Source organism: Argentina silus (assembly GCF_951799395.1).
Source record: "Argentina silus genome assembly, chromosome: 12".
In the NCBI taxonomy this organism is placed as follows: domain Eukaryota; kingdom Metazoa; phylum Chordata; class Actinopteri; order Argentiniformes; family Argentinidae; genus Argentina; species Argentina silus.
This window is the reverse complement of record NC_139666.1, coordinates 15,537,843-15,552,842: the sequence shown is the minus strand read 5'-3', so window position 1 is coordinate 15,552,842 and position 15,000 is coordinate 15,537,843. Positions and strand designations below refer to the sequence as shown.

General features: G+C 43.5%; 1 protein-coding gene across 1 annotated transcript; it reads left to right on the top strand.

Annotated features, from left to right (window-relative positions):
* The first annotated feature begins 10,448 nt into the window (after positions 1-10,448).
* Positions 10,449-14,925, top strand: lacc1 (laccase (multicopper oxidoreductase) domain containing 1). The gene is made up of 5 exons (XM_083681963.1): positions 10,449-11,118; positions 11,475-11,653; positions 11,791-11,956; positions 12,802-13,027; positions 14,498-14,925. Exons 1-5 carry the CDS (start codon positions 10,590-10,592, stop codon positions 14,727-14,729), a joined length of 1,332 nt encoding a protein of 443 aa, XP_083538089.1. The 5' UTR covers positions 10,449-10,589; the 3' UTR covers positions 14,730-14,925.
* Positions 14,926-15,000: the final 75 nt, after the last annotated feature.

Sequence of the window (15,000 nt, the reverse complement as noted above, 5' to 3'; positions counted from 1 at the left end):
CATATCACATGTGGGAGGTTTTCTCACCCAAGTATTGGTGTGAATAAACTTCAAACTATTGACCTGCCTGAAGCCGCCACCCCACAGGATCAGTGAGTAGCCTGCCCAAGCGCACCTCCCCCTCGGCTAACCAGTAACAGGGCCAAAACCACTTTAACCAGTACAGACCAGCTACTCAGACACACAAGGATCAATCTCAGTCCCTGTGACTGCTACTCTGGAAGAACTCAGGTCTGAATGACTGTAGACTCCAAATAACAGAGAGAAAGGATCTAGGCTAAAACACGAGCGCTATATAAAGATGACCTATTTTACTTTCAACACATTTTGGGTCATATTCCTTTTATCCTTTTATCCCTTCTGGTCATGACTTCTCTCCATGGTGACGTGGGTTAAGATGAGAGGTGGGGGTTATGCTCTGTACTGCTCATTGTCCGGTTGCACAGTTTTGATGAAAGTTAGACAGAATTATGTGTGAAAACAGACCACCGTTTCATCTACCAAACACTGTATGCAGTCAAAGCTGTAAATTGTATTGTATTGTATTGTTACTAAGGTAATTCCAGCTGTCCCTAGCTAACACAAACCATTACACTCTGTACTCTATCTAGAATTGCTGCAGGTTTGTCATGATTTCCCTTGTTGGCGCCTCTCATTTCCTCCAATAAGCAGATGAGATGAGTCGTGGGAGTTGTAGTCCACTGTGTGAGACCGTGACTTGCTCTCAGGGACAGAAGCCTCTCTGCTTCAATCTATCAGAGATGCTGGCTGACCGGAAGACCCCGAGACAGCTACACAGATTCCCTCTGCTCTCAGCAACTATTACTGTCAGACACCCACACCCACACCCACACCCACACAAACACACAGAGAAAAGAAGACACTCACAGATTCCCTTAGCCCTCAGCGACCATTACTGTCTAGAGAGATCCTATCACCCCACAGCAGAATGTGCACACGTATACACACACACACACACACACACACACACACACACACACAGAGAGAGAGAGAGAAAGACACACACAGAGACACGCACTCACACACAAACCAGGTACAGTACCTTGCCGTAACAGAACAGAACCTACTGTAGTCTTTACGCATCATGCAGAAGGGAATAGCCATGAACATCAGTGGGTTCTTAGTAGTGACCTCATAACCTATAACCTAATATCTGAGAGGCTTCCACTTGCCCCTTTACCTGTCCCACTAAGAGGAATACAACATATGGCGTACAGCACTGGACAGCACTACTGTCCACCTTTAGATATCAGCGGCCTCCAATGTAACCATATACTGTAACTCAGTGGTCTCCACTGTACCTGTATATCCCGGGGGCTTTCTCCCCTGCCTGCCCCTGACAGCTCAAGGACACATAGGAGAGAGTGAGGGAGGGGTAGGACAGAGAATCAGAGAGAGGAGGCTGGATCAATGGAAGTGCTGGCAGACATCTTCTCTCTGTAGTCAGTGTCTAAAGCTCTGTGTCTAGGATAGCAGCATGCTATGATTTTTTCTTGAAGCTGAAGCTTCTGAAACTAATACAAATGGTGATGGTTTCTGTACTGTACTGTACATTTGGCAGGATTGTGGTGACACACGCATACACAATTGTGACTTCAGTCGTGTGTGGCTTTTTGTCAGGGTAGCAGCGGGACTGGCAGACTAGAGGCAGCTTGTTCTTGCTTTTGTTCCCAGTGTTGGAGACTGTAATAATCATTCTTCTTCCCAGAGAGGAGTTTGGGCTTTAATAAGAGTCTATCCTTCAATGTCTGCTGCTGCTGCTGCTGCTGCTGGGACCATGGCCCTGGGCCTGGAAGAGAGGGCAAACACACACGGGCATGCACACACATACACATACACACACACGCTCACGCACACACAGACACACACACACACACACACACACCCTGTAACAGTTGGGGGAATGATATTCATCAGTACTCAAACAGAGATTGATGTTTTGTCTTTGTTGTGTTTCCATTTCCCTTATTGTGACATAACTAAATGAAGATCCTGTTGGCGCTTCAGTCTAACATGTGTCTTTACTGATGATCAACAGGATGTAGCAGCCTTTAAACCTTGGAGTGAACCCAGCGCTGAGTGTATAACAGCGCTAGTCGTAACCTGATACTCTCCCATGCAGGAGAGGACTGCAGTATCTATGACAATCCATGACTAGCCAATAAAGAGAGAGGAAGCACAGCTCTGATTGCAGACAATAACAAATATGCAGATGGCTTTGTTGGCCATCACTGAAGGAATAGGTTACTCTTAGGGAGGCCTAAGTATGCCTAAGTAGAAGAAGAAAAGTTCTGTCATTGCTTCATTGTGCTGTACCTATTCCTTGAGCCTTGAGTTATAGCCAACAAACACATTTGCCTTTATCATTGAGTCAACCTTTTAGAGTCAAACATTCGGGGAAATTAATTTCTACTTCATTAGATGCTCGTACACAATCATAGCTATTGCTTGGCAACAAAGAGAATAAGCCTTTCAATTATGATAAGAATCTGATAGGAATCCATCCACTGAAATAAATGTAATTATGCCCATTATGAATTCTGGATAGATAAATACATATCATGTAAGAGACTTGATGGCTTGACCTACAAACACATTTAACCCACATTTCCCAGAGTGGAGAGAGATTAGTGTGTGACAGGAGGGGAGTGGGAGTGGGGGCGATGTCATCCTTCTTAAGCAACGGTAATGGGAAGAGCAAGAGTCTGGTCCTTATCTATGACACCTCTGTTAAATCCCCCTACCCTCACACACACACGCATGCACGCACGCACACACACACGCACCCATGCACACACACACACACACACGCACCCATGCACACACACACACACACACACGCACGCACACACACACGCACCCATGCACACACACACACACACGCACACACAGACACACACACACACACACACACACACACACACACACACATACACACACACACACACACACACACACACACACACACACACACACACACATTGAAACAGTGGCTCAAAAGATATATAAAGAGACATAGAAAGAGTCAGTCCAGGCCTTGAGGAGTCTCCAGCCAGCCAGGCCCATGACTTTCCAAAAGGGAAAGTGGAAAATTGCCAGTACTTTACCACACTATTCCCCACCATCTTTAGGGACAACAGGATTTAAATAGCATTTAAATAGGGACTGGAAGTGCTAGACCGCAGCCAATTATCAATGCAACTCAACTCAGTCATAGAAATGAAAAGCTATTTCAAATGTAGGAAAATATGACTATTCAGAGCAAGCGTGCATATTGTATGATTAAGTTTCTCTTTAAAATACAGATTAAAAACAGAGTCAAAGGAAGATAAAAGACCAATGGATCATTTTCTGTACACAAAACATTTCAACAGTCACACACAAGAAAAGAAAATCGAAACATTCAAATATTGAACGCTCACCATTTTACAAAACCCACATGGACGGACAATGAAAACATTCAGATATGTAGAAGCGGGATGATAGTGAAGAGAGGCTGCATCGGCCCCCCTCACTGCCTTCAAAACCTCTGGAGGAGGATTCTGTCTCTCCTCTGCTCATACGAGCCCATCTCCCATTGTTTCTCAGACAGAGAGGGAGTAAATTGCATTTCCTGCCTTCTTTTTCATGGGCTTCTACACAAATTAGATCTGCCTGATCTGCAGCCAAGGCTCAACCAACGGTTGAGTGATGGTAGAGCACAGAGCATGCACACATGCACGCACGCACACAGACACACACACAGACACACACACAGACACACACAGAGACAGTACCCATTGTGCGATTTAGAAAGCACTTCAGTCACAGTGGATCATTCCCTCAGGGTGCTGCTGCTGTTTCATCACACAGTGATGAGAGATTCTCCTTTGATGTTTGGCCATTGTCAGAGATGGTGTGTGCATGTGTGTGTGTGTGTGTGTGTGTGTGTGTGTGTGTGTGTGTGTGTGTGTGTGTGTGTGTGTGTGTGTGTGTGTGTGTGTGTGTGTGCGCGTGCCCGGGAGCACATTAGGAGCCAATCACTGTATGAGGCCGTCCTATCTGCAGTGGCAGTAATGACTGTGGATCCAATAACTGGAGAAGACAGTGCGATTGGTAGAGAGGAGGCACACCATGACTAATAATATTACCATCTCCTCCCTAGGCTCTCCAGCCAGCTACACACATGCATCTAATGCTCCTACTGGCACTTCACATCATGAAGATACAGATGATATAAGAAGTATCAAAAAGCAAATACCATAGCCAGGGTTGAGGTCAATTCCATTTCAATTCAGTCAATTCAGGGAGCGATACTTTTCTAGCTCTGTTATACAAACACATGACTATACAGTCACTGTGCGGCCATACAAACACACAAGCACACACCAGTAGCTGTGTACTGCTCTGTATATGTTCTCCCCTGCTAATTCCCATAGCTCAGCAAAAGCGGCTGACTACAGGAACCAGCTGTAAGTATCAATAAGAAAAACAAGACCGAAAAAACAAGATCCAGCTCTGAATCGATGGTGAACACAGCTGGAAGGGCTGGAACGCCGGTTCTGGAATCAGGCCTGCCATTTATGGTTTGATTATGTATTAACACACTTAGAGGAGCAGAACCAGGGTGGATGGTAATACCCCATCACCAAATTCCACAGCAATTAGTGACAGTCATTCCATTTGTGTGAAGCAGTGTAAGGTCAATTGATGTGTGTTAGGTGTATAGCTGTGTTTGTATAAATCACATGAATAGGAGGGTAATCCTATTACTAAACATAACTGGATCGTCTGTAGAATTGCATAATACACAGTTTAATTTGAATGGTGAAGGGCACTGTATTCATTGAATATAGGGATGAATGTGAAACATACTGGTTTTCACTTCCCTCAGTTAACTCATGTGCCATGTTTTCAGAAACAAGCCCAGAGGCCCATGGGAAATCAGATGTTATGGTGTTTCCTTCCTTAATTCCTTAATCCTGAGTCCTCCCTGGAACCTCATTGGGTGAGGTAGCAACATTTATGGAATGAGGTTATGCACAGGGTGTGTGTTAAGTGTTCAATGATTCTGCACGCTAAACCCAATCACTGAGATATTTAGGTGTCTCCATCACTTGTAACCTCACTCACTGTCCTGCTGTAGAGGATGTTTGCTTTAGAAAATGATAAAGTCTTCTCAACTTCAAAATCATGTGGACATCATCATTTATGTTTCTCAAACTGCAGGCCCATAAGGTCATACGTTTCAATAAGCTCAAGCATCCCTTCCCCCATTCTCTGGAAAACCAATGTTTCCATTCAACATTCTTTCTGCTGACAGTTCATATTACTTTCAAGGCCAATCATTTTCTATTCATCATAACACTCTTGTAGGCTATCTCTCTTTCTCTCTCTCTCTCTCTGTCTCTCTCTCTCTCCTCTCCCTCTCTCTCTCTCTCTCTCTCTCTCTCTCTCTCTCTCTCTCTCTCTCTCTCTCTCTCTCTCTCTCTCTCTCTCTCTCTCTCTCTCATTCAGTTCCTCTCTCCATGGTGCTGAACCGGTTGCCCAGGTGACGTGTTATCAAGGGCATCCGTCAGAGAGCCCTGTTGTCTCTGCTGTTGCTCACCACATAGCCTCTCTTTGAACGTTTCTACTGAGCACTGATTGTAAGTGATTGTAGAGCTGGGTATAGGCTTATGTGACCGTCGAGACCTCATTCTTAAGAAGACATCAAAATATTTCAGTGTTTGACAAGACAACAAAATGTTAGCCTACACTTAAGTAAATTTAGTGCAAAAAAAATTTTTATTTCTGTTTTTTAAAATGATGTTATTTTTTTGGACAACTTGGATTAAGAGTAGCCATACTCCCAAGAATGCAGTCACTGACCCTGTAGGATTTCACGACAGACGCAACTCAAATTTCAAACAATATGTATGCACTCACTGAACACTTTATTAGGAACACTATACTAATACTGGGTAGGGTCTCTCTTTGCTCTCAAAACAGCCTAAATTCTTCGTGGCATTGATTCCACAAGATGTTGGAAACATACCTTTGAGATTCTGGTCCATGATGACATGATTGCATCACGCAATTCCTGCAGATTTTTCAGGTGCACTTTCAAGCTGTGAATCTCCCGTTCTACCACATCCCAAAGGTGTTCTATTGGATTCAGATCCGGTGACTGGGAAGGCCACTGAAGAACACTGAACTCATTGTCATGTTCATGAAACCAGTTTGAGACGACTTTTGTTTTGTGACATAGTGCATTATCATGCTGGAAGTAGCCATTAGAAGATGGTTAAATTGTGGGATGCAGGGATGCACATGGTCAGCAACAATACTCAAATAGGCTGTGGCATTCAAGCGATGATTGATTGGTGTTAACGGGCCCAAAGTGTGCCAAGAAAACATTCCCCACACCATTACACCACCTCCACCATGAGAAGGTGTACAGGTGTTCCTAATAAAGTGTTCAGTGAGTGTATATATATATTGCAATTTTGATTACAACTTTGTCTGAAGCCAAATTCTCCTAGACAGTAAACTGTTGAACAATTTTACAGAACCAATATCTGGACTTTGCTGTTACTCCATACACTTATGGTTATTGGTTCATACGCATACAAAGTCTGAATATTCTCACAGATAAAGTGGAGAGTGTAGCTTTTGTTATCTCTAAATCGATATAAAAATGTATAGGATTAATTTACACACAGCCTCGAATAAACTGAAGCAATCAACATGTCCGATACGGCAGCATTCTGTATAGTCGAGGTATTGTCTCTATCTCAACACATTGATTTCAAACCATATGGACGGCAGCTATTATAAACACCAGCAGTAACCTAATGTCCATGGTCGTATGTAACGTAAGGATAAAATAGACTGTTGTCTTAAAATGAACTGGGCATAACCAGTCAACGAAACCCTCAATATCTACCACGCTGACATAGATGCATGAGGAAAACGCGCACAGAAAAAGGGGGAATTTTAATGTAAATTAGACTGCTTCTTACCGTTAAAAATCGGAAGTTTTCAGGAATCCAAGATCAGAAGGATCACAGCTGTATTCCTTTGACGCAAACCTCGATTGACGGAGAATGGACGTCGGCTGTCAAACCTCTTCTGTCCTCCCACAAGCTCTAGCGCATCCCACGGAGGAACGAGCCGCCGTTTGCCTCTGCCTCCGGTATGACCGAACGGGGCGCGCGCCACGGTTCGCCGTGCACGACTCGACAAGCGGGCCATCTCAGGTGCGGAAAAAAACGATTACAGGGAAAGGAAAGGAAAGCTGGTTGCTCCAGGCTGCGAACAAGAAAAAAAACACAGCAGTTATATTTAACTGCAGGTGATTTTATCAATATAAATCCAAAACTACTATCAGATCCATCGCAGCTACAGGGTTTATCATAATTAGGTAATAGCGCTGCTTATCTCTCCACATGGGAGTTCAATTCTCCTCAGACTTAATCAATAGTAAATGGCAAGCATTTACAACCGGCTTTGTCCACAACAATTTATGTTAAAAATAGTCAAATCAAACGCTTTGCCTGCTATAAAGCTTATTCACATACATTATGTCATCTAACCAATTTGATGCATATTATGCCTATTCAAATAACATCTTCCAACTCAAACATTGTATTACATCTTGAAATCAGCATGGACTAAACATGACCTCGAAGATGTGACTGGGGGACACAGTGAATAGATTCCTCAACATCCCCCTGTGCTGTAACCTTGACAATACAAATGACTCTTCCCTTCCCAGAGACGTCCTCCCTAGAGGAGAGGGGGGAGAAATACACATCAACACCGCTGGGCCATTAGAGCACAGTGTAAGCTACTGTAGCTATAGAAACTGTATCTGCTGGATACTGGAGCCCAGGCCAGAGCGTGATCACCTGTGATTGTTGATGAAATTGTAGATGAAATCTTTAAGTGATGACAATATGCAACAATAGACAACAAGTGTACTTTAAAAACGTGTTTATCCAACGGGTAGGTTTATTCTCCTTGTGTATTGTCATGCCTGGTCTTTCAGTCTGGAATTATATGTAGGCTACTCTGAGTATACCGTTTTCAACCTGTTGCAGTTTCAACAGTTATACTGGATACATGGAATATTGGGATAGTTGTAAAATTCCACCACATCTTACCTGCTTGATTTTCCCTGGCATTCAAGCCAACCAATGACAGTGCAGGTTATGAATGCATGCAGTTGAATATGCCTACAGTACAGCACCCAGCAACATGGGAAAACATTCTCTGGTCACTTAGCACTCTCTGCTGGTCACTTTGAGAACAGTTTTCACATAAACAGGACAGCATGTTATTAGTTGATAAATATAAACAGATTCAGAAAGAGTGCTGTGATATATTATTATTAAAACTAGCATCTCATAACCTGTCTGTGTTTCCAGTTGTGATGTAAATGTGGTGTAAGTCCATAGTTGAATCAGGATAGTAGGTCTACACCTTCACCCTCAGACAGCGATTCACAGAAGTGCACACCATCCACAAGAGCAATATACAGTATCTCTATCTTCCTGTCATTTAATCTATCTTACATATATATTTGCTTTTGTTTTATTAATTTTTTTATTTGATACATTTATTATATGAGATTATTCTTGTAAAATGAAAAGTGTAATGTAAATGTAATAAATTATTATTATTATTATTATTGTTATTATTATCATCTGAAGTTGTATTGTTGTGGTTGTTGTGTATTTGTATTTCTTGAAGGCTCAAAATTTAAATCCTTTCCTTTAATCGCTGTGTCTTAAATCACTAGCCTTAAATCAACAGTGACATAAAATTGGTCCACTGAGAGAGAGAGAGAGAGAGAGAGAGAGAGAGAGAGAGAGAGAGAGAAGAGCTTGTATCCACCCAACCATTATCTCAATTTCATGCTAGAGCTATCATCTTTGTTCTTGCTGTCCCCTCAGAAGAGCTCTAGGGCTGAGGCTGGAGTAGAGGAGGCTGGGGCTGGTTGCTGTATGTCTACCTGACTCTGGCCTGTGATAGAAGGCTGGGGGCTGGGGGCTGGGGGCTGGGGGAGAGGGGCTGGGCATTTAATGTCAGGCTGCTGGGCCATACAGTTCATCCAGCCGCACAAGATACTATAACTGCTCTGTGGGAAATTATGCTGTCAACTGGCTACATCCATCTTTCTCTCTCTCTCTCTCTTCCTCTCTCTCTCACACACACATGCACACACGCACACACGCAAACACACACGCGCGCGCACGCACACACACACACACACACGACCCTGGGACCTTCATAATGACTGTGGCTCAATGTTATCCATCAACCCACTCAACACAGCCCAAAAGATCAATGGCTGGAACTCTAAATGCCCTCTCATCTGGTCAGTACTCAGCAGCAAGAAACAGGCTTCTTCACATAAACACAGGATGGAAGGCAGTGTTGTATTCTTAATGAGTGAATATCTGAAATTAGATTACATCCTTTGATTTCTCTCTTTGCAGAGTAAAACCTCCTACCACTAAGATATAATGACTTGGGTGAAATAATTTTAGGAACTGCAATTTTATGTAATCATGTGTGCATGTGTGTGAAACTGAGGTGAACTAACTACCCAGGGAAAATCCTACATCCTGTATCTGAGACATGAAATTTCATGACCATGTACCGACCTTACCAAGTAAATTTCCTGTACATGCAAATATACTTGGCCAAACAAAAGAATTCTGATTCTGATTTTGATTCTGATGTGACAGAGCACATACCTGTTTGTTTTTCCCATGCAGCCCACGGAAAGAGTTATAAACCCATAACCACAACTTCCTCATCAGACTTCCTCATGGACTCTTCCCACCCCCTCCATCCTGAATTCCAACTCCTCCCCTCAGGTGGTAGATTTAGATACCCCAGGGTAAAAATCAAGAGAAAAACATTTTCTGTCATCCCCAACGTAATCATGCACCTTAACAAGACATTGGACTAATTATGCACACACAATTTACTAGTCTGGCAATCGCCCCTTCAGCACTTTAGCTGCCCACCCCCTGCATTTTGCACGAAACTCTATAGCCAACTATGGATAAGTCTATTTGTGTATATCGGTGTATGTTGTTGTCATTGTCTTTTATCTTGTCTGTTTTATAAACTGATGCTGTGCAACAAGTTGTCAAGACCATTGTAAACTTATATCAAGAAGATCTCAACCATAGATTGTCATATAAAGACCACTTTCAGATGACAGATTGTAGTCATGCAGCAGAGGATTATTATGACAAATTAAGGTCTGCAAATAAAGAAGTGTAGTTTGACCACTAAGGGAGGGAACAGCAAACAGTTCCAAAGGTCATCCCAGGATACCTGTACACTCAGCAGTAATTGAGAAACGGGTGGTTTCCGTGAGGGGCGGATACGCCGCCGGCAGATGTGAGAATGCAGGAAGTGTAAACTTTACGCTGGAGTTTCTGAGATGTATGTTGACACATTAAAAACATGTTCCTCGCTGCAATAAAAGACACATCGGCTTTCATGCACGTTCAACGTTCGTGAAGTCCCGTGGTAAAGTTGTTTCAGTTCATTGCGTCTTGATCACGTTATTGCATTTCTTTATCATGGCTGAAGTGTTTATCGTAGACCTTATTCATCTGTGTCCAGAATACAATGAGTGTCTGGAGAAACGGTTGAAGACCGCTTTATCTGTCATTGACTGCGACAAAGACAGTCACCTCTTTCTTCTATTCGGACAACACTGTCAAGGTTCCAATTCAACACAAGGCGACACTCGTGCATCAATGCTGGATGATTGTTTAAATCGGAGGGGAGACGTTCACTTATTGGACTACGGCACCGTCACGGAGGATTTATACCGTTTCAAACTCACCGTGGACGAATTGGACATAAGTTCGGTTAAGGTCATTACCTCCACACACGGGAGAGCGTTGTTGGAATTGTATCAGAACCAACTTTTCACGGCGGTTTACACGTTTGAGTATTTAGTCACTTTTGATGCCCTGCCGTGTTCTCGCTCTCCCACCCTGGACACACATGTCACACCTGTCTTGGAGGAGGTCTCGACCTTTCTGCAGCAGTTACCTGCGGTGAAAGGTGACATCACTATACTGACGTCCACTCTAATCTTAGGTGGGTAGGTGAATAATTTTACACTTTCTGTATGTAGCCTAAGCTCACCAGCCTCTGCCAAGTGCTGCAGGTGTTATCACTGTGCTGTTCTCATAGTATACACTATTAATAAAATTACTGTATCTGAACTACCATACAGAGAAGTTTCCAAACCAGTCACATACATTTACTAGTTGACATTCACTTATTCACAAGTTATTGTCTTGGTCTTAGTCAAGTTATTGGCGTGTGTGTGTGTGTGTGTGTGTGTGTGTGTGTGTGTGTGTGTGTGTGTGTGTGTGTGTGTGTGTGTGTGTGTGTGTGTGTGTGTCTCTCTCTCTCTCTCTCTCTCTCTCTCTCTCTCTCTCTGTTTGCAGGCTGTTTCTCCCATGGGTTTAGCACACGCACAGGTGGTATATCCTCCATTCCGACACTCTCCTCACTGAATCTCTTCAGTAGCTCCAGACGGAGGGACCCCCGGGCTATCGTGGCTGAAAACTCTCGCCGGCTGGCCCTCAGGGCTGGGTTCCACCCACGACCACTACATCTGGTGAAGGTAACATCACTGTGTACACTGTGCAGACTATTAGCAATATAGATTGATTGACACAATATAAAGTACTGTAGTGTCGCATATTAGGCTACTGGTGGACAAGACATCAGTGGTTGATTCTGAATGGTCGTTCCTGATAGGTGAACCACGGCAGTACTGTGTGGGTGATGGGGAGGACGGAGCCAGAGAGCTACGACGGCATCGTGACCAATCAGATGGGCGTTGTCATAGCAGCCCCGGGAGCTGACTGCATGCCCCTCCTCTTCACTGACCCTGTTTCTAATGTCATTGGGGCAGCTCACGCAGGTGGGTGCAGACATGAAGCTCTGCTTCTGAGCTCCCCTTGAAAGGCCAGATCCCTTCGGTCGGAGGGTGGACTGTTCTCTCAGCTAGTCTCAAGGTAGCGCTGTAAAACTGTGTCCAGAGGCCTCCCCATACCCTGGCCCCTCCACTTCCTCTCTTCTGTAAATATCTGTTCCACAGAAGTCAACTCACAGCACCACAGTTAACAGTAAGGCAGAGTAACTATCAGGAGGGAGAGAGAGAGAAAGCTTTTAGCTGAGTGTACTGAACTCTCTAAACAGATCTCAATGGAGCCTGTTCTACTGTTGTCTGTCTGCTCTACAGCAGTGACATTTCAAGTGCTGCTTTGAGTGTCTGATTGCAGGGAGTTTATAAAGGCAATCTGACTAGAATATAGCAGTTAATCTCCCACTTCTCTCGCTGTTGGGAAGGCACTATAGCTACAGGTCAGACCCGCCTCTCTCTCTCACTGTAGCAAAGCACTACAGATAGAAATTAGAACCAGAACTGTTAACTGTTGTTAAAACAGAGAGGTTAACAGATTTTTGGAGAAAAGCTCAATTCCTGCATTATGTATGGAGAGATACAGTATGCGACTTCCTGGCATTTATCCTGCTTTTGTGGAAGACAATGACATACTGTATAAGCTAGATTGCATTATATTCATAAACCACCCATCTTACACCATATTGCATTCACCTCTTCAGTCCTATCAGATCTGTGAAGGGAAGAAAACAAGGACAGAGGGGAGAGAACACGTCTCTGGAATGAAAAGTTATCCTCGTATTTCATTGGAACCTGGACTACACCTGTCTAACCATCCCCCATTTAAAAAAAAATTCCCTCAGGATGGAAGGGAACCTTGATGGGGATTGCCATGACGACAGTCAACGCCATGGTGACAGAGTTTGGCTGTAGGGAGCGTGACATCACCGTGGCGATAGGACCATCAGTGGGGGTGTGTTGTTTCACACTGGAGAGAGAGCAGGCCAGAGAGTTCCACCTCCTCCACCCTGACTGTGTCCCTGACCTGGACTCACACAGACCTCACGTCAACATACGCCTCGCTACCAGGTACGACGACACAGTCATCACCCCTGCATCTCTTCCTCACTTCCACCTCTTCACTTCCTCAGATCTATGCTATAAATAAGGATATGTTCTCTGTCAAATGACCACAAAACAAGGGTCACAAAACAAGGTCAGCTTCCTTCTGTTTTTGAATTTGTAATGGGTTAAGCTCGAGCAGAGAAATGCCTAAAGACAATGAGGTTTTGCGATGTCCTCATTCCAAAATTGAACTTTGTTCATTTGAAACACATAGGGGTAAGCTATAGTATATAGTATAAAGTCAGTCTATGTAGGGTTTGTGTTTGTGATAGGTGCTTGTATTTACAATGGGTAAAGAAGGTCAATACTGGGTAGGGCCTCCCTTTGCTCTCAAAACAGCCTAAATTCTTCGTGACATTGATTCCACAAGATGTTGGAAACATTCCTTTGAGGTTCTGGTCCATGATGACATGATTGCATCACGCAATTCCTGCAGATTTTTCAGGTGCACTTTCAAGCTGTGAATCTCCTGTTCTACCACATCCCAAAGGTGTTCTATTGGATTCTGATCCGGTGACTGAGAAGGCCACTGAAGAACACTGAACTCATTGTCATGTTCATGAAACCAGTTTGAGACCACTTTTGCTTTGTGACATGGTGCATTATCATGTTGGAAGTAGCCATTAGAAGATGGGTAAATTGTGGCCATGAAGGGATGCACATGGTCAGCAACAATACTCAAATACGCTGTGGCATTCAAGCGATGATTGATTGGTGTTAACGGGCCCAAAGTGTGCCAAGAAATTCCCCACACCCTTACACCACCTCCATCATGAGAAGGTGTACAGGTGTTCTTAATAAAGTGTTCGGTGAGTGTATATTGTATCTGTCAAGAAATTATTTCACAGTTGGGAAATAAAATCACAGTTGGGAAAAATAACATGGGCTCAACTGTGCAGTCAGGCCCGGGGGTCAAACTATGATGACGTTTTTATGGCAAATGTTTAGATTGAGAGTCACCTGATAGATTTCCAATAAGTGTTCATCAGGTCAATGTGATTCATTACCATAGCAACAGTTTCCCTGCAGTCACTCCTCTGATTGGATACACAAAGGTCATGAGTTTAGCAATCTGTGTGATTGGATACTGTTCTTCAAAGGCGATAACATCAAAGCTTCAGGACCATCACTCTTTCTAGGTTCATAGATTAGCAATTAAACTACTGGCAGAAGAGAAGCAGTATTTCACATATCACATGCTGTGTCACCCCATGTCTAAGGGGCGTGCTGGACTCGGGCACTGCGAGATTGGTTAGAAATAACATGAGGAGAATGACCTCACACTGTTAAATGGCCCCCTAGGCAACATAGATAAATTAAAATGAATATTAAGTCTCTATACCTGCTGAAATCTGCTGGATGTGTGTACACTATTTGTAATAGCGTAGGTCCTATTTTATTGATGTTTCTAAATGACCGTGTCCTCCATCCCAGAATACTCCTCCAGAGGGTTGGAGTCCTCCCTCACCATATCCATGACGATACAGTGACGGACAGGCCGTGTGTGACCCCCTGCACTTCCTGTCACCCAGAGTCCTTCTTCTCCAACGTCAGAGACGGCGTCAACTTCGGCACCCAGATCGGCTTCCTGTGGATGGAGGAAACAGAAACACCTGACATCACAGATGACAGACAGCGCCATGACAACCTCAAGACAACTCCTTAAAACTATTCATGAATGACAGCCATGAAGACCTAAACTAAACTTTTACTTTAGCATAATGAATGAGTGAATGGATCCTTCTCATCAATCTGTTTGTTTAACTTCATGTATCTTAAAATCTTAAAAATGTCAAGAGTGATACTTATAAATTATTTATTATGGTGAATCGAGGATGAATTAAAAACGTTATATAGAAACCCTAAAAAGTATTATGCTCCTTTTCTACTCTATACCATTTTACACCAATTTAGCTGTCTATTCTATTACGCTATGC